This window comes from Serinus canaria, chromosome 1 (genome assembly GCF_022539315.1).
Source record: "Serinus canaria isolate serCan28SL12 chromosome 1, serCan2020, whole genome shotgun sequence".
Lineage (NCBI taxonomy): Eukaryota > Metazoa > Chordata > Aves > Passeriformes > Fringillidae > Serinus > Serinus canaria.
In genome coordinates, this window is record NC_066313.1 from 7,619,818 (window position 1) to 7,638,157 (window position 18,340).

Sequence of the window (18,340 nt, forward strand, 5' to 3'; positions counted from 1 at the left end):
TTAAGTTCAAATAAGTTTTAAATCAACAGATTTACCTCACTTTTAGATTTTATTACTTTCTTAATTCAGAATCTAAGCACCATTGTCAAAGCTCTGTCCTAAAATCATGTCCTAAATTTCTGAGAAGTTGTGCCTATAAACATACAATTTTGTACCTAAGAATCTGTTTTGATTAAACATCAACATTGTCCAAAATTAAGATTTGAGTAAAAGACAGAATATTTTTGCTAGGTACTATGAAACTATGCTAAGTTTTTAAAATTTTATAATATATGTTAAAATTTTTATATGTACATATGCAAATTTTTCTATCTACATGTGTGTAAACATTACTTTGCATATTATTCATTGTTTAAACAATTAAACATAGCCATCTTATATTTCCTTTGCTGTGGTTTACTTGGATTCAAACAAAATGCTTTTAATATCTTCTGTTTCTATACACTTGAAGTGCTTTAAACTGTTACATATTACAGTGATTTTAAAAATTTCATAAAGTTTAGTTCAATCTATGAACAATTTGTAAATCATTAGCACTTCAGAAGAGCCTTCATATTTTGGAAGGTATGTAAAATGTCTTTTTGAGATGATTTTACTCAGACTTCTACTTTTAGTGCTCTGTATCCCTGTTTGAAAGACACAATGCTAAACTTAAAGAAAATAAAAAATATTTTCAGGTTTTCAAGTAAATACTAAGTTGACCTATGGGTAAAAATGAAGTCCAGAATTCAGGTCTCCATTATAATTTTCCTTTTGAGAGAGAGTGAACTTTTTTTTGGGGGGGGGGGAGGGGGGCAGTCTGTCTTTTGTACTTTGCACAATAAGTTCATGTGATAAGTTACAGTTTTCATGTAGAACTTGGCCTCTGCTATGTAACAGAACAGATGAGTAAAGTTGATTTCTGAGTTTGTCAGTGTCACTAATGAAATGCTTACTGCAGGAGGTCATTCATTTCCTGAATGCCAGGTGTCTACAGAAGTGGTGTGCCTGTGAAAAACTAAATCTGTGCAAGAACTTTGTGTTCTAAGAGCAGGAAAAAAGGGTAAGCATACCCATTCAAGCAGGGGTAAACAGGATGTAGATGTTAAGACTTTTCTTTTTTCTCCCTACTGCTCACTGTGTTACATGCAATTTTGATGATAATAATTTATCAGAAATTGTTTTAAGTTCCTTATTTCTGAAACCCCCAATGCTGAAAAGAAGCAGCAGCAGCCTCTTACCACACCCAGGTGTGTTTTACTTCTACTTTTTGCAGTCTGTCTGTACCCACTAGTCTGGAAAGGGCTGAGAGAAAAATGAAACTATTTTCTTCAAAGCCATCTGCCAAAGAGCAAAAAATTTCTTCCTGATTATACTTCCTAGGTTGGCTTTTAAAGAGATATAGAGAAAGGTGATCCAAATCAAGTAATTTAGCAACATCAGGCTCTAGTGAGCTGGTGTAGGAGCATGCAGAGGGGTCTGGTAATCTCAAGCCTATATTAGGTGGCACATTGCTCTTTCTCAGACTGCTTTCTGTGGGCAGTGCAGAGCCAAATAGAATTAAACCCCATGTGTTACTCTGGAAGGAGCTGCTGGTTTGAGACATGACTGCTCTGGACACATTTTGTATATAGAAAGCCTGTCTTATTAGATCCTTAGGCATAGTTTCCAATTTGGATTTTAATGCATTCATTTGAGGTAATTTGAAATGATTTCATCTCAGTAGTGTCATTAATTCCCCAAATCAATGTAGCTTAAGCTGAGATAACACTTTGTGATGACATTGGAATAGAAAAAAGGCATCTTTATTTGTTCAAGAGCTTATTTTTGCAAGATGTTATTGGCTTAGAATCTTCTCATTGTCCTAATTTTTTGAGGCCATCAGTCTAACACACAGAGAGGAATTTGCTAGAATAAGAATTTGAACAACATTGTAGTTAAATTTGCATTGACTTTCAAGAGACAAGGTATTTTCTGTTTTTTCTGAGAAGTGGTAAAGTCTGCAGAGCAAAGCATATTAGCACGAGAACATCTTTTATAAATGTTCACCTGTTCTTTCTCAGGTGTCTTTTGAGATCTTCAATTTCAAATTCCATAGAATTGTAGAATGTTGTGGGTTCGAAGGAAAGCAACCAAAAGGTCTTAAATGTCATCAATCCCAACAATCCTGCTGTGTGTGGGGTAGGACACTTTCCACTAGATCAGGTTGATCAGAGCCCCATCCAATCTGGCCTTGGACAATTCCAGGGATTGGGCATCCACAACTTCTCTGAGCAACTTCTCCATCGTCTCACCACCCACACAGCAAAAAATGTCTTTCTGTATCTGATCTAAATACTGGTGGAATTTATAGTGGAGTAAATTAGGGAGTTTATCAACACAATTAAATTACTTCTGGCTGAAAAGAAAATGAATTTTGTCGGGAGTTTTGTTAGATTTTTTTTTTCCAAACAGTACCTTATGAGTTGGGATGCCTTGCTAAATATAAACCACTGCTTCTGTCATAATGTACTACATAAAACTGCAGGGCAGGAGGAATAACAGGACAAGTGACTAATGTCTCAAGGAGAACAGGATTATTCACAAAGCCAAAAGTACTAGTGCAGTCTTTACAGCCAGAAGCTTAGAACTTTTAATCAGCTGGGATAAGTATTGAGATCTTTTTGTGCAATTCAGAGCAAGTCCTGCAAGCAAGGTATTTTCATAGACTATCTTCTCAACTGGCATTTCTAGAGAGATTATTTAAAAACAATCTAGTAATCCACTCACTTTTGATTTAAGAGTCAATCTCTAGACTATGAAAGAGTTCCCTTAAGCTTCTCATATTTTTTTAATCCAGCTAACTGTTAATACAAAATACTGCAGGAAAGCCTGGATCATCTGGATGGTTGTATTATAGGTCAGCTGTTTTGCAGTTTAAGCTCACAACCTTTATCTTCATAATGGAGAAATGTATGGTCTTATTTCAAAATATTATTGGGGGGGAAAAAAAGGATATCTGATAGAAAATATTAACATGTATCAATACACACTATTGGCTTAGCAGCATGCTTTTCCATGATTTATCTTGAGCTCCTAAAAATAAACAAAAAACTTGGTTCAAGCTGGGCTGTTCTTGTTTGTTTCTTTTCATGACTGTGTATTTATTGTAGTTCCTAGTAGCTGCCATTTTAGCAAGTCATGAATTGTGCATAATATTGTGTGAAAAGAAAAATGCAGAAGTCTGAACATGGGTGGACTTCCAGAGCTCACATTTTTCTTTCATCTAAGCTAACATAGTCCAAGTAGTAGTTATTTATAGATACCAAAATACTATGTTAATGTATATTCTATTTTCCATATGTCTTCACTTATGTTACTATGCTTTTTTATCCTTGTGTATTATTTAGCTGTACTTAAACAGCTTTTATGTATTTCTGCTTGAATATCTGAATTGGTAATTCTTTAAAACTCTGTATTTTTCAATACATTTTGTTTAGTCTGGAGAAAAGGAGGCTCAGAGGTGACCTTATCACTCTCTATAACCACCTGAGAAGAGGTTGTAGCCAGGTCTCTTCTGCCAGGTAACAAGTGATAGGATAAGAAGAAATGCTGTCAAGTTACACTGAAAATTTGGATTGAGTATTAAGAAACGTCTTTTCTGAAAGGGTGGTCAGACACAGGAACAGGCTGCTCAGGGAAGTGGTGGAGTCACCATCCCTGGAGGTGTTTATCAGAAATGGCTCTTGAGGATGTGGTTTAGTGATGGACATTGCAGACAACCTTAATGATTCTGTGACTATTCAAAGCCCACAGGCTGATGAGCATGCCAGAGTAATGGCATATAAATGTCAAGAGAGTTAAAGAAAACTTGCCTTATTTGTGCAAATTTCATCAGTATGTGAAATTTATTGTTCTGTTTGGTGAGAGAAAAAAAAACAAAGAAAAATCCGTATTGCACTAAGCTTGTTACAGTTCTGTCAGTGACTAGCCTTAGAAATATAGTAAGCAATTTATTAATATCCTGCTTTCCTACTTATGGGTTGGAAAAGTGTGTCCTAATTAAATATGAAGCATGGAGTATCTTCATTTAAAATTTTCTTTTGTGGAGTCCAGCCTAGGCATAATTAAAGTTTTCAGAGAAATTGTCAGAGTTCCTTTTTGTATTTGCTAGTTGTTCTTATATTTGTAAGCCAGAAAGATTGTGGGTTTAGTTTATTTTATTTTAGTTTATTTTTAGTTTATTTAGTTTATTAGCCTACATGGAAGGCTATTTGGTTTGTACACTGCACATAAGAATACAGAACTAAATCCATTACTTGCCTCTGGAAACTGAAATACAGGAAGAGGCTTGTAGAAATTACTAAAATTTATCTTGATAAAGGTACTATGTACATGTCATATTCTCTCAGTTTTTGATTTTTGTTTTTTTTATTTCCCAGTTCATAAAGGGATTATGTGATCTGTGTCTGAGATACTGTGAGGCTGGATTTAAAAACAGGAGAAGTTTTTACCAGGCTCCTGTTAGGGCCCTGTCTCTTTTCCTCCCTCCTGCTGTTACCATGACATAGCTGGTTTTCAAAGGATAAGTTGTTTTCTGCCAATAAAATGTTCCTACTAAGATCTAAATAAGAAAACAAGTATTGAAATAATCTACAGCCATAATGTGGCCATGTAAAGGAATGAAATGGAACAAAACAAAATGAGTAATGACATTGGCAAATATTTTTTTGCAGATAAAGATGTAATTTTACTTATTCCAGAGGATTCTTCTCTCCTTTTTTTATAGGTGATCCGTGTAAAGCATTTATCACTTGAGCAAGTTTATTTTTTTTAAAGAAGCAACCCACAAAGGAATGGAAAATCATTACTGAGAAATTTCATGTCCAATTCAAAATGTCTTTGTGCAAGTAATCTCTAATGGTTTCTTGTCTGTGTTTTGTGTTTTGCTTTTGTCATTTTGAATTTCCATACAGCCTTGCTGGAGGGGGAAAGGAGAAATCATCTTAGTGTTTGTACATATTTGGCTTTCCTCAAACAGTTGTTACAACACTTTTCAGACATGGAAGCAGGTTGGGGCTTTTTTTATGAGATCAAAGTTTACTTTTTCCCTTGACAAAGAAGCTTTGTCTTAAAGGCAGAAAAAGCATTATGTGCAGTATATTTTCATCTTGGCCCCTAAAAAAGCTGTATCTCTTATTTGTGTACAATGCAATGACAGCATGAAATGTAGTACTTTAAATGTATTCATATTTCAGTAAATTGAAACACTCTTTTTGGAAATAATAACTTTAAGAAATGAATGTGTGCATACAGAATTAATTCCAGAAGTTATGTGAAACTTTGTGGAAGGGAAAGGAGCAATTCATCTGAACATATGTTTTTAGTGAAACGTTGATCAAGGAAAAAGTTAGACGTGTCTACCTAAATAACATTGCTTTTATTATTTTGTACCCTAGTTCAGAGGTACCTATTTCAAAACTGAAAAACAAATGAAAATTTTGTTGTGATTTAAGCAGCCATAATGTAATCTGGGAATAATTTCTGCTCTGATTCTCATTTACGAGTCTAAATTTGTTTTCTGTCCATTAACGTGGTGTCACAAGAAAATTCTAAAATTATTAGGTAGTTTTGTCTGTAAAGGCTCACAGCTTTGTTTTGCCTTCAGCTGATTCAGGTCTTGATGCTAATTTAAATCTGTTTTGAGCATGTGAATACTGTCATGTTTGCAAATTGTCATATAGCGAATTGTTGAATTTCAAAGTCAGAAGGGTTAGCTGTCCACTGCAAATAAAGAGGCACGAGATGATGGAATGAACAGAGGGGATGGTTCATGGTGAACCTCTTTTTCTTAAAAGTTAAATCTCAAAGGTTCACAGTTCTAGACCATTCTTTTACAACTATTTACTTGCCTCCTAACATATTTTGACCATAGTTATTTGAATAAAAGTCATGTGTGAATACAGATAACCAGTCTGATTTCCTGATCATTCCTTCCTCAGGTGCCACCACAACAAACCATGCAAAATTCAGCTTTTCCTCCCACCTGCACCACAGGGACAGTCAGGAAAAACACTGGATCACTTTCCAGTGATATGCTCCATACTAGAGTTCTTGATGTATTGGTTGATATGTGTCTGGAGTTACCTATCTAAGGTGCCCATTGTCAGGAAATGGAGTGTGTTAGTGGGACTTGGGTTTCCCAGCTATTTGAAAAAATTTCTGCACTAAAGCCTGAAAATTGGAAGACCAAATAAAAAATTGGCAGAAGCTCTGCCTGATGATACTCTGAATACCTCTTAAAATCTCTTTGTCAAATGACCTGTTATTAGGGAGCATATGTCCATAATCTTTTCTCTTGTCTTTCTACCCAAAGGAAGGGGAGTGGAATCATGCCACTTAAATCAGAGCATATTGTGATTCTTTTGATGTCTCTTAAAGCTGATTTTTAAGGCAAGTCCTCTTCAGGAGTACAAGAGAAGGAGAACGTGAAGGAGTAACTAATACATGCAGAAAGGGCTTTTTTGGCCACAACTGCTTTTTGAAAGGCTGTGGTAGCATTCAGTTACAGTCTATTTTCTTTCTGTATTATATTTTAAATTTCAACAAACATCTGTTCTCTCAGTATTATGAGATTTATTTTTTCCTGTCTCCTTACATAACAAAAACAACAACAATGTCAAAAAACAAACAACAACAACAAAAAATTTAACACCTTCCTGCATAACTGTACTCAGTTCCTATAGATTTTGATGGCTGTTTTGTAATTCAAAATGCTTTGAATATCTTCTGGTTTGTAATTCAATATGCTCTGAATATCTTCTTGCAGCAAAGGTGCCATCAGTACCAATTCCTTAAATTCCTTTTTTTATCTGAGCAATGGTTTTGCTTCAGCTTTAAAAATTGTTGCCTGGTATCTTTTTTTTTAATTGGTATCTTTTTTTTATTTATTTTTTCTTTTCCTTTTTTCCCCCTTTTTCCTGTTTCTTGTTGTGCTGACAGTGGTTAATGCACAGGTGAGTCAAGACTATCTTTACATTGTGAATCCAGCCCATTTTGCCATCAGGATATTTGTAAAGGTCAGCCCCAGCCTGCACTGTAGTTGCAGTCTCCATGTGCCCACTCATACTGGAAGACCAGCAATTATTCTGGTATAACTAATTGTAGATTAGTATTAGAAGGTGATGCTCTTCAGAGGCTGGTTCTTAATTACAGCCTTTCTTTATCCTCTTCTGGGGTTGTAAACAGTTGTAAAAGAATTTTATTAACATACGCGCTCTCTATTGATATGATATTTTAATTTTCCTTCTTTGTGCTTATACTCTGAGATGTGGCTAAGGATGGCTCAAGGATCAGGTTTAAGACGCTTAAAAAACAGATGTTATGACACTTCCTTTCATATAAGATGTGCATGCATAATGTCCACTTGAGGCAGTGGCAAATCTATGCTACATTTTAAAATCTGATGAAGTGAGCATTCCAAGACTGAGTATTTTTGTGGAAGCAGCACATCTTAATGATTTTAAGTGAATTCTGATTTTTAACATTCTTCAGGTGCAGTCTGATAGATGCATTGTATCTTGCAAAAAGTTCAAAATCTCAAAGATTGGGTCCTTAGTCTAGTAAGAGGGAGAGAGAAGACCAGGGCAATTACTACTTTGAACAGGTCAGAATTACATCATCAGAGGTTTCTCTCATTAATGCACTTATCTTTTATCTTCTGTGCACCTTCATTAATACATCTCATTTACAGACAAGACATTTCAATTTAAAACATGCATTTTCTGTTCAAGAACAATTGACTTTAATGTACAGACTAATAGTCATAAGTACTTTAATTGATTATCAGGCAAATTAGACTCTTCTTGAAACCTGCACTTTTTGTAGCATGGCAAAATACCAGAGACCCTGACTTCTGTTCTCTAACTGTTCTTTCTGGAAAAAACCCCAAACTTGAACATTTCAATACCATTTCCACAAAGAAGAAAAACAAAACAGCAAACAAACAAAAACCCCACCAACAATACAAATAATCTTACCTTAGAAATCTTCATTATGGTTGATTCTAATGAGCAGATATCTTTCAACAGATCTTTCTCTATGCTGTCACCAAAAGAATATTATGCTAGGATTTTTGAAATATGTTAAAACAAATAAACATGACTTAATAAAATTGCTTTCAAATGTCTGGTTAGAGTTTTACATTAACCACTTACCATCTTTCATTTTTTTATGCAAGAGTATCTTAAAACAAAAATCCCCCACGCAACAAAAAACCCCAACCAAACAAAGCCCCAAACTGTGAAGCTAACAATGAACAAGTTGAAGAGGGGGGAAGCAAAGGACTCTAAAGCAATGAATGCAAAAAGTCAATAATTTGATGAAGGACTTTCTGATATACACATAAATTATATTTATACCAGCATAAATTTTGCCATCTGCTGAAGATACTGCTTTTGAAAGGCACAGCAAAGCAGCAGTTTTGTTCTTTGGAATATCAGTGTATTTCCAAGCTAATTTTCTTCCCAGATAAAGAGTCAAATTATTGTGAGAGGAACAATAAGAAAATTATTTCCACTTCATAGAGTTTCAACTGGGTATGGTACTTGATTAATCTGTTTATTTAATAGTTAGCAAAAGGCAAATGAATCATGATGTAAATGTACTGTTTAATTTGGCATAGGCCTAATGAGAGCTTGTAACTCTTGAGGCTTCCTCTTTTCTCCTCAGGTTGCTTAAAATATTCTCACTTTCACAGGGAGGCTTTTGGCAGACTTGTAATTCCCCAGCTTAAATAGTCAGTTAATTTTTATTCCAGGTAATGTTGTTCTTTTCTAACCATCCTTTAATCTGTCTGAACCCCTGTGAGATGTTTATTTGAGCAGCCCCGTGTTTTCCCTTGAGTTATTAGCTAAAAATTCCTTCCAAAACCCAGCAATCATACTGTGTTGGTTTGAGTGGAAATGCCAAAAATTAAGGCATAATGCTGTGTTGTGCTGCATTCCGTATGGGGGTTGGTGGTTTTGGTATGTCTTTAAACAGAGCTAGAAAACACCAAACCAACATTTGTGCTGGCTGCTGGATGTAGCTATCATCCCTCTTTCCCAAGATAATATCTTATGCAGAGTTGCTCTTACAGCTTATGCTGTGTATTGATTTCACAAAAGGGTTTAGTATGAGCATTTGAAAGTAGCAGGGTAAGAAGATTGGTTTTACCTGCTGCCCACACTCAGAGATCTTTCTCTACACCTTCAGTCCTCTTAGTGAATCTCCTTATAACATTTACTTTAATAACTATAGAAAAATTGATTATTTAGCTAATATGTCTTCTCTCAGGACTGTTTTAAACTATTGACAAAGTGACTCTTGAAATGTGGATTTTGTATTTTTATTTTCCCCAGCATGTTTGAGTTTTACAGATGGCTCATATTTCATTCATCCCTCAGCAGTAGCCCTGAAGCCAAAGGAGTAGTTGGCCAATCTTTTCCAGTGTCAGTCCTTGGCATTTCTTTTCATCTGTTGTGTAAAGAATCCCAAACCAACACCGAAAATCCCACACAAACCAAGCTGCAAACAAAAAAATTCAAAACCTTAACCTGATATGACCTTGAATCCTCAGTGCATGATTATTTAGCATCAGTCTTGTTTATTCTTTTTCTGCAAGGCAGAAGTACAATAAAAATTTGAATGTCTTCCTGTTAAGTAGTGAAATTGAAGTAATTGTAGAAAGAAAATGTAGAAAATATGCCCTGCTGAACAGTAGGAAGGCTGGATAATGCCAGGGCTATGCTTTTTTATCAGCTCACTGATAAAGTGAGTCTGTTTCTTGAAACTAATTATTTGAGGACACTCTGTTAGAGAAGCTTGCAGCTCTTCTCATTTGGAAGATGTTTTGTATTGTGAGACATTGCTAATACACAATTCTGGATCACAATATTTGCCTTTCTCCTTAATGATGGGTTTGGGTGTACTGACCAAGCACTACACAGATGATGCTGGAGTAGTGCTGTCAAACTCTACAGTAATTGAGCAATTGGAAAATACATCTGTATGTTGCCAGTCTTTATTTTCTGAACAGTATTTAATTGGAAGATACAGTTGTGGTCAGGAGGTTCTTTACTACATGTTGCCATGTTGTTTAATTGCTGAATTGGGAACCTGAAAGGTTTTCAATGTAAAAAGTTTCTTATCTAATATGATGTGTGGCTAATTTCAGAATAATTTTACTATTTTTTCACTTTACAGTGTGGTAAAATTCTCTGCTAACATTCAAGATTTTCTGTGTGAGAATTCTAGAAGTTGATATGAAAATTTGTATTTCTTTCTTTCTATAAACTTTTATTTTGAGAGTAGGATATTGAATTTTACTCTCCATGATTGTTTTGGGGTTTGTTTGGCCAAGGACAAGCAATTCTTAAGAAAATATCCTTATATATCTAAAATATGGCTTCAGTTAGGTGCTAGTTCCACCTAAGATTTCAGCTGTTGTGTAGAATTGCGTGTAGAAACAAATACACCAACTGATTAGGGTTTTTTTAATATTATATTTATTTATATTTGTGTATATACAAGTTTATAGCAGGAACCATTACAGTAACATGTTTCTTTGAAACAGTGCTAAGTCCTGCAAACAAAACACAGATTGTACCTTCCAAATTCACAAATCACTTATGTAACATTCAGAAAACAAATAATTCCATTCCCTCATCTGAATTGAAGCATAACTCTTATGGCAGCTTAGAAATACCATTGATTGGTTTTCTGCATCAGAGAAGTCTTAATGTTGGCAGCCACAGCCTCGAGACTGAGCACATCCAAGGTCTCTGCACTCTTTAAGAAATGTGCAACAGTGCCCAGGTGCTGTTTGGAGTTTTCCATTTCTTTGAGGCAAAAGTAGTGTAGCAGCATGATGCTGTGCCTTTTCAAAGACTTTTACAGTAATTACATAATTCTGGTTTTGAAAATACCTTAATAAATGCCCAGGTTCACTGAAAACAATGGTAGACAAGAACTGTTTAAAACTGTGAGGATCTTGAGAAGTTTTTTCCTGAAACAAATGTTTTTAGGAAGTTTATAAATACATTCCCAGCATGACAGGGTTGAAGCAGACTCAGGTGGAGGGCAGGAGGCAGCTAGCAGAAAGAAGCTTTAATTTCAAAGCAGTGATATGTGAGTCTAGGAGGAATCTAGGGAATGTACTCCTTTGAGGACATTAGGTAAGAAGAGGTTGAGAGGTGCAGCCAGAAGTATACTCTGATGGCTTATTTGTACTGTTTCAAGAAAACCAGGGCTTCTCACAATTCACCTTTTGTTTTGATTGCTGACATCTATTTTAGAATGATTTTCCCCCCCTACTTTGTTTAAAGTTTATTCCAAGTTTAATTCCAAATTTTCTTATTTTGTGCTGTTAACAAATGCATAGTTATTTAAGTAATTAGATTTGTTCCTGTAATAAGAACAGGATAATACTTAACTTTCATTTTTCATTTACTTTAACTTTCCTGTGCACCAAACACTATGTAAGTGGTCTTTTTCTTCTGTTTACATATTTTTCTCTTAATTCTACATATGCTCTTTCAAAATTAGAGAAAGAAATTTTAACTGATACCAGCAAGTAAACCATCTAAGATACTTGTTTGATTTATGCCTTTCTTGGATCTCTTTTTCTTCTGGCCTTGTCCTACATTCACTTTGTAAGCCCATTAACCTGTCAGTTGTGGTACCAGTTAATAACTGGCAGTGCACCAAACTGAAAGATCTTGCTAGAGCTTCTCTGACTGCATCATCTGTTAAAAAAGTTTCTTGATATAGATTTGTATTTTTTTTGTTAGATTTGGAGATTTTTTGTCTGTTTTGTTGTGGCTTTTTTTTTTTTTTTAACCTTTGCAATGTGTTCTGCAATATCTCTGTTCTTAAATATTTTAGTGAGCTCTTGGAAGTGGTTGACTAAATAATGTATACTGTGCCGTGTTCACGTAGAGCCTGGTGGAAATGTCACAGTATCAAAGTCACTCTCTTGTTTTTTACCAGGATACAGCTAATAGGAAACAGCAAAATGAGAACGGTTTCAGTGTAAAAACACCACAAAGAGTTTAGTTGCTACTTTATTGTTTTAAATATTCTATGAGGACATTGAGTAAGTTGTAAGTCAGAAATACATTATTCTACAAGGGGAAAGGAGACCTGAAATGTAAACTTTCAGGCCTAAAAGTTTTTAAGGGCATGTTAATAAAATAATTATCCTCTCAGGATCCCTTCTAACCTAGGTAACTTCTCATAGTACTCTTTTTTTTTTTTTTTTTCTTGTCTGTTAGTATGAACTGCAGCAACTCTTGCTCTGCTCAGTAAACATTCAAGGGAAAATGTTCATCTGCCCTTTGGAACTAAATACTGTTGTCAGGGAGGCCACTGGTATTTTATTGAGTATTCCTTTGATAGAACATTACAAATAATTAAACTAAAGACTAGTTTATTCCAGATAAATGGTTTTTTTTCTGTGTAATCAGAGTTCTGCTAAATACCAGCATGTGGGCATAACTATAACTATGGGAAGTCATAGTAAGCAATAAGCAATGCTATGACCTGTTTAGTATGTCTGTGCCTGGTTGTTCCTTATGTAAGAAATCTTCTCAGCCATCCAGCCCTTCCTAATAGAGATGCAGAACTGGTGCTTCTCAGAATAATTCTTTATTTCTTGGTATTTGGTTTGGGTTTTTTCCTGTAATTTATCTGGCAAATAGAGATCTGGGTTTGAAATAGGAGAATTGAACGGTGCCATTTAGTATGGCTGGAATTTTTGTTAGAACAATTGGAATATTATCTCCTTTAAGAACCTGGAACTGTTTTATCAGTGTTTATAAAATTGTGTGGTACAATAGCTCCCAACTTTTAAACATCAGTAGGAAATGAGAGAAGACAAAGCAACCCTTGATGGGAAGTGGGAATAGGATAGAAACAACAGGAACTGTATCCCTGTACAGAGTATTGTGTCCCTGTGTGATTTAGGGCAAGCTTTTTAAGGACTCAATCCTTTCCAATGTCTTGGGTACATTGGAGGCATCTTTGTGTTTCCTCATGACTGTATTGCCCCAGAAGAAATGCATTCTTTGATCCTTTAATACAGGGAATGTTAAACGTTCCATTCCTTCTTCCCTAGGAGACATGGAAGATCCAAGCTGCAAAGCAAATATGGTGTTTATCCTGATTTTATCTTTCATCATTTGGGAGGAGACAATATCTGTTTTTTTCAGAAAATTGGAGAAAAATACTTTTTTTTTCTCTGAACTGTCTTTACCAATTGCCCTCTCTACCATTGCCTCATGCTAGAGATTGCCTCTAGCCTGTGTTTTATGCAGAAGTTAAAATATAATTGTTTGCTTGAATTGATTGGGTTAGTCTTTTCTGACCCAATATGTCATTAAATACCAATGCTATAGGATTAAAAATATGTGAAGGTCTTCATGTCATCTAACCCAGGTGTATCAGGAGCCTATTTGGAATTTCACTTAATTTTATTTTTGCATGGATTTCAAGGCTATAGGAATGCTTGCAGTGAGGTTCATTCTCTCATCATTCAGAGGCAGTATAGTATTTATTGTTTGAGTTTGGTAGTAAGAAGAAGCAGAAGATTTTAGATGTTAAGAAGATTTGGTACAAATATGAATAAATACAGAATGACTTAACACCCAAGAGCTTTATAACTAGGGAAAATGAAGATCCATTGTTTGAAGAGTTTATTGTTTGAAATCATGATAAGTACCATATGCTATCTAGATCTGATTTACATTGATTTTATTTATAGCCTGCAGATTGTTGCACTGTCATCATTGTTCACAAAGGTAGTGAAGTTAAATTCAAAGCAGCAACAACTCCTTGATGTCTTTATTATCCTACTTCTGTAAATTGGTGTAACTCCACATACTTTGATAGAGGTACTTTAAGGTGGAACTGTTGGAATTTTTGTCCCAATGTGTCCAGTCTCCAGCTCATCAGATTTAAATAGGATCTTTTTGTGGTGTTTTAAATCATTTAAAACCTTTTTTAGCCTTATACACCTAATTAAACTTCTTACCATTGTTGTATAAAATAAATACTTGTTTTAGCTGCTTTAAAAATATTTAGTGTCATCATATTTAATTCAAAATGCAAACAACTCCTAATAACATCTCTTGAAACTGCCTGCTCCATCTTTTAAATATCTCTACAGTTCTGCTTAGGCTTTTATTTTCAGAGAGAATTGCTACTAAAGATATTTAAAGAAGAGAGATCAAGAAAACTTTATTGACCTGTGCAGATCAACTTTAAAAGAATTCACAGCAGCCTAACTTCTTTGTGGTGTTAATGCATTTCTATCCTCATAAACAAGGGTGACATAAATTTTAATTGTGGTAGTAGAAAGTTAATTTATTTGTTGGAAATGCTGTACATAATAAAGTTGTCCAGTGTGCGCAATATGCAGCAAATAGCAAACTTCAATTAATTCCTAGATAAAATTAGCATGCATTGCACTTCAAGGATTTGTCTTTGTTTCTCTAATCAAAACTTCAGTTAATTTCAGCTTTGTTCTCTGCCTCCCCCACATTAGTTCCATTGTCTTGATTTGCATCATTTGTGGCAGCTGGCTTCTTATCAATCTGTAGTTTAGACTTTTACATCAAACAGTAAATTAATTAGAGGAAAATAAATCCCAGTTATACTTCTTGATAACTGTAGAAGCCTCTAAGCATAGAGGTGCATGTTGCTGATTCTTGTCAGAGATGAGAAGTGTAACATGGGGAAGGAGGCAGATGATTTTTCACATTCAGTGAACCAATAGTTATCTCTAGCAGCAAGTGTTGGTCACCTCTGCCTTTTCTTTCTTAGTCCCTCCTAAGGACTAAGAAAGAAAATTGTTTGTTATGAAGCTAAACTAAAAAAAAAAAAAAAACCAATTAAAAAAGGAGCTTTTAGATGTGGAGTTTTTTTATAGGATGCATGGCCTTAATCCTAAACGTTACTTTCTTTTCCCTATGCCACAGTTTAAAAACATAACCAAATCTTCTTGAGTTCATTCTGTTACAATTTATAAACTATTTTTCTTCCTATAAAGAGAAAGCAAGTGACCCTTTTACAGGCAAGCAACTAGTACAAAAGGCTCAGGAGCATATCCTCCAGAAGATGCTCATAGATACAGACTGTCAAAGTTCATGCAGACTTTAGACCTCAGCTTGTGTTTTTGGGAACAGAAAGTATCTTAGTGTTTTGTCAAATTGCTGCACAGTACTAAATTCCCTTTTTTTCTTAATAGTCATTAGTAATAGTAGAAAATTAAGACTGCTTTTAGTATTTGCTGCACTTATATTGTTCCTTTTAAAAGCCAAGACAACACAACAGCATTGGAACCATACTAGTTAACGTGGTGGGGAAACAGGCAAAGCAAGTGGAGGTGAGGGAGTCATTACACATTATAAACCTGAAGGAAGTCTGCTCTACTTACAGTGAAATAATCTATGGAAATGATGGGCTAGTTCAGTCTAATTTATTTGCTATCTTCTGTTGCTTATTTCACCCATTGTTGTTTCTTTCTTGAACAAATAGGTATGATTTCATTGCCTTTCAATTCCAGATATGTGTCATCTCTGTCTTTCTGATGTTTTTTACTGTCTTTAGTTGAGCTATCTCATGTAGTTCATCTTTTCAGTAGTGTGCAGATCACGAAAGAAGGTAATACCTTGTCTAGCTCTTCAGAGAATATTGAATTTGCTTAGATACTGTGTCTGTTTTGCAGCAATATCTTTCCTCATTTTCCAAACCGTATTGTTAGCACAGTTTAAGAGCTCAGTCCAGCATTATTCCAAGGTCATTTTGTAAGTCCTGCTGTGATTCTGATTCTTTTATATTTGTCTCCAGTTTTGAGCTGAATATGAAATTTAGTGGTTTAGCTTTTGAATAGGAAATTTAATTTACAACTTGTCAATTCGTTTACAAAGAGGATACCACTCTGAAGAACTCTCCTAAATATATATGAGGCTTTTCTCTTTGTCCTCTGTTCATTTCTTTGTTCCCACGAAACAGAGAATTACAGAAATCATTTCACAAATTGAAATTCACAGTTGTCTCTGCTGCCTGTATCCTCCAGGCCTTCTAGGCAGTGCAGATGGGTGGTGGATGCACATGCAGGGTATCCAGCCTGGAATCTCTTGCCTTCCCTTGGCATCCCTGCCCTCTGTCAGCCCACAAAGCTGCAGTTCATTGACAAAACTTGAGTAACAGTTTGTGGAAATGTGAGGATCCTTTACTATTCTTTTTTGGTTTGTTTGTTTTAGTAGAAAAGCTGTTAAATTTCACTCTATTACTTTCCATACTTATTTCCAGGTACATGTTTTTGTCTCTGTTTTATAGTGAGTGGATGTTGTGTAATCTCTGAAATGTTTGTCATGAATCATTTGTTGTGGGCTTTGAAACAAGTGTTTAACTTGCAAGGTACTTGATACCCTTTAATCCTGTGTCAAATGAATAGTCCAAAATGTCAGAGAGTCTGCAGGACAACAGGTTATATCATGAGTTAGAAAATTAAAAGTGCATTTGGAATTATCAGAATCTGTAATAATGACAATATATAAACCAAGAAAATTTTGTGTACATCAAAGTCACTCAAAATATTGAGTCCCATATGAGGTCTTGCAATGAATCTTTAGCTTTGACAGCTGGGATTTGCTTTGGAGATTCTGCATAAGAGAAGCTAAACTTTTTCTTGACTAAATGTTAACCTGTTTCCTTCTTTCTGAATGTGATCCAAGTTTGAATATACCTATTCTTTGTCTTCAAGAGAAGTCTGGTCAGTAGTTTTTTGGGCTAGATAATCTGGGTGAGACTGGCAGACTTGTGAAGCTACTGCTATAGAAAACCACATTGAGATATAATGGCACTTACACACACAGAAAACGTTTTGGGAAATTTTAAATCATGGCATGATAACATGGAGTTCCTAATTCATCACTTTATACTTCTCCTGGAGTCCATGGATATTTTGCTCTTGTAGTTTTAATGGCCAAGCAACCCTGCTAACACAAATGGAATTTCTGAGGGAGGGATTAAAAAATGAGAGGCATAATAATAAAATGACTGGTTTATGTATGGAAGCAGAATCTTTGAAATTTAAAACATGTGGAAAGGAAATACACATTGATATATTTTGCTTTTGTAGGCTTAGTATATTCTTAGCATGTGATTTCACAGATCCTTAATATTTTTAAATGCAGGTAATGAATTTGGACATCCAGAATGGCTTGACTTCCCCAGAATAGGGAATAATGAGAGCTACCACTATGCCAGAAGACAGTTTAATCTTACTGAGGATGATCTCCTTCGCTATAAATTCCTAAATGCCTTTGATAGAGATATGAATAAATTGGAGGAAAGATTTGGCTGGCTTGCATCTCCCCAGGTAAGCTGTACATACAAAATGACAAGTTTTAGTCACCAGTTGGGTACATGTGTAGAGTAACAACACTTTCAAATTTGCATGCTGAAATTTCAAACAGTGCTTTATTATGCACTGTGTAATGCCTCACCATATATTTCAAGTTGTCAAAATATGGCACTGAAATATCTTCCAGAGATAATAGAAACCTGAAACAGTCTCCTTTTAGCTCCATAACAAGGTCTTTTCCTATTATTTTCGTTATTTTTTTTCAGTAACTGTGGATTGCATAAAGCAGACTATAAAATTGTCTGTAATCCAATCCAAGGATGGCTTTGCAAAAGTATAAGTTGTTCTGACATTACACTTTATAAAAATAATTACTCCATTTCTGAGGAAAAACTTTTAGCAGAGTCTAGTTTAAGTTATAGTCTCCCAGTCATCAACCTGCTGCCTCTGCATTTGTATTTTTAACACTCGTATCACATTGTAATCTTTATGAAAGATCAATTGTTTTCATTTCTCAGTGTTTAATTATTTTATTCTAGTCCACTTCAATGAATAATCCACTTTAAAGATTTTTTAACTGATGTCTAGTTATTTATTAATGGCTTTAGCAAATAAAACAAAGGTGGTATGTGCAGCCATTTATTGTGGCTTATCAAAGCTGTTTCTCACACAGATTGCTAAAAAACACACAAAAAAACCTCATATTGAGTGTTTCATTTTCTGAATTAAAAATACTATATGTGATGAGATCCCCATAACAAATAGGCTGAAGATTTCATTTTTTACTAAAGGAAAGTGTGATGGCAACACCATGTTACCAGTCTTTGAGCAAGAATTTTTCAAGTGCTCTATGCTGAACAGGCTTCTACCTCTGTAATTTTATATTGCCTTTTAAAAAGTAAGCTGCAGATTAGTAATCAAAAACTTTATATGAAATTTCATAGATAAACAATTTCAGTTTGCAGACTAATG

At 34.9% G+C, this 18,340-nt stretch overlaps 1 protein-coding gene across 2 annotated transcripts in view; it reads left to right on the plus strand.

Moving 5' to 3' along the window:
- GBE1 (1,4-alpha-glucan branching enzyme 1) overlaps window positions 1-18,340 on the plus strand; it is a 135,256-nt gene that overhangs the window by 98,744 nt on the left and 18,172 nt on the right. For both annotated transcript variants that reach the window (XM_050973340.1, XM_050973345.1), the window contains one exon: window positions 17,199-17,383. In XM_050973340.1, the coding sequence (XP_050829297.1) occupies window positions 17,199-17,383 (185 nt within the window). The remainder of the gene's footprint in view (window positions 1-17,198; window positions 17,384-18,340) is intronic.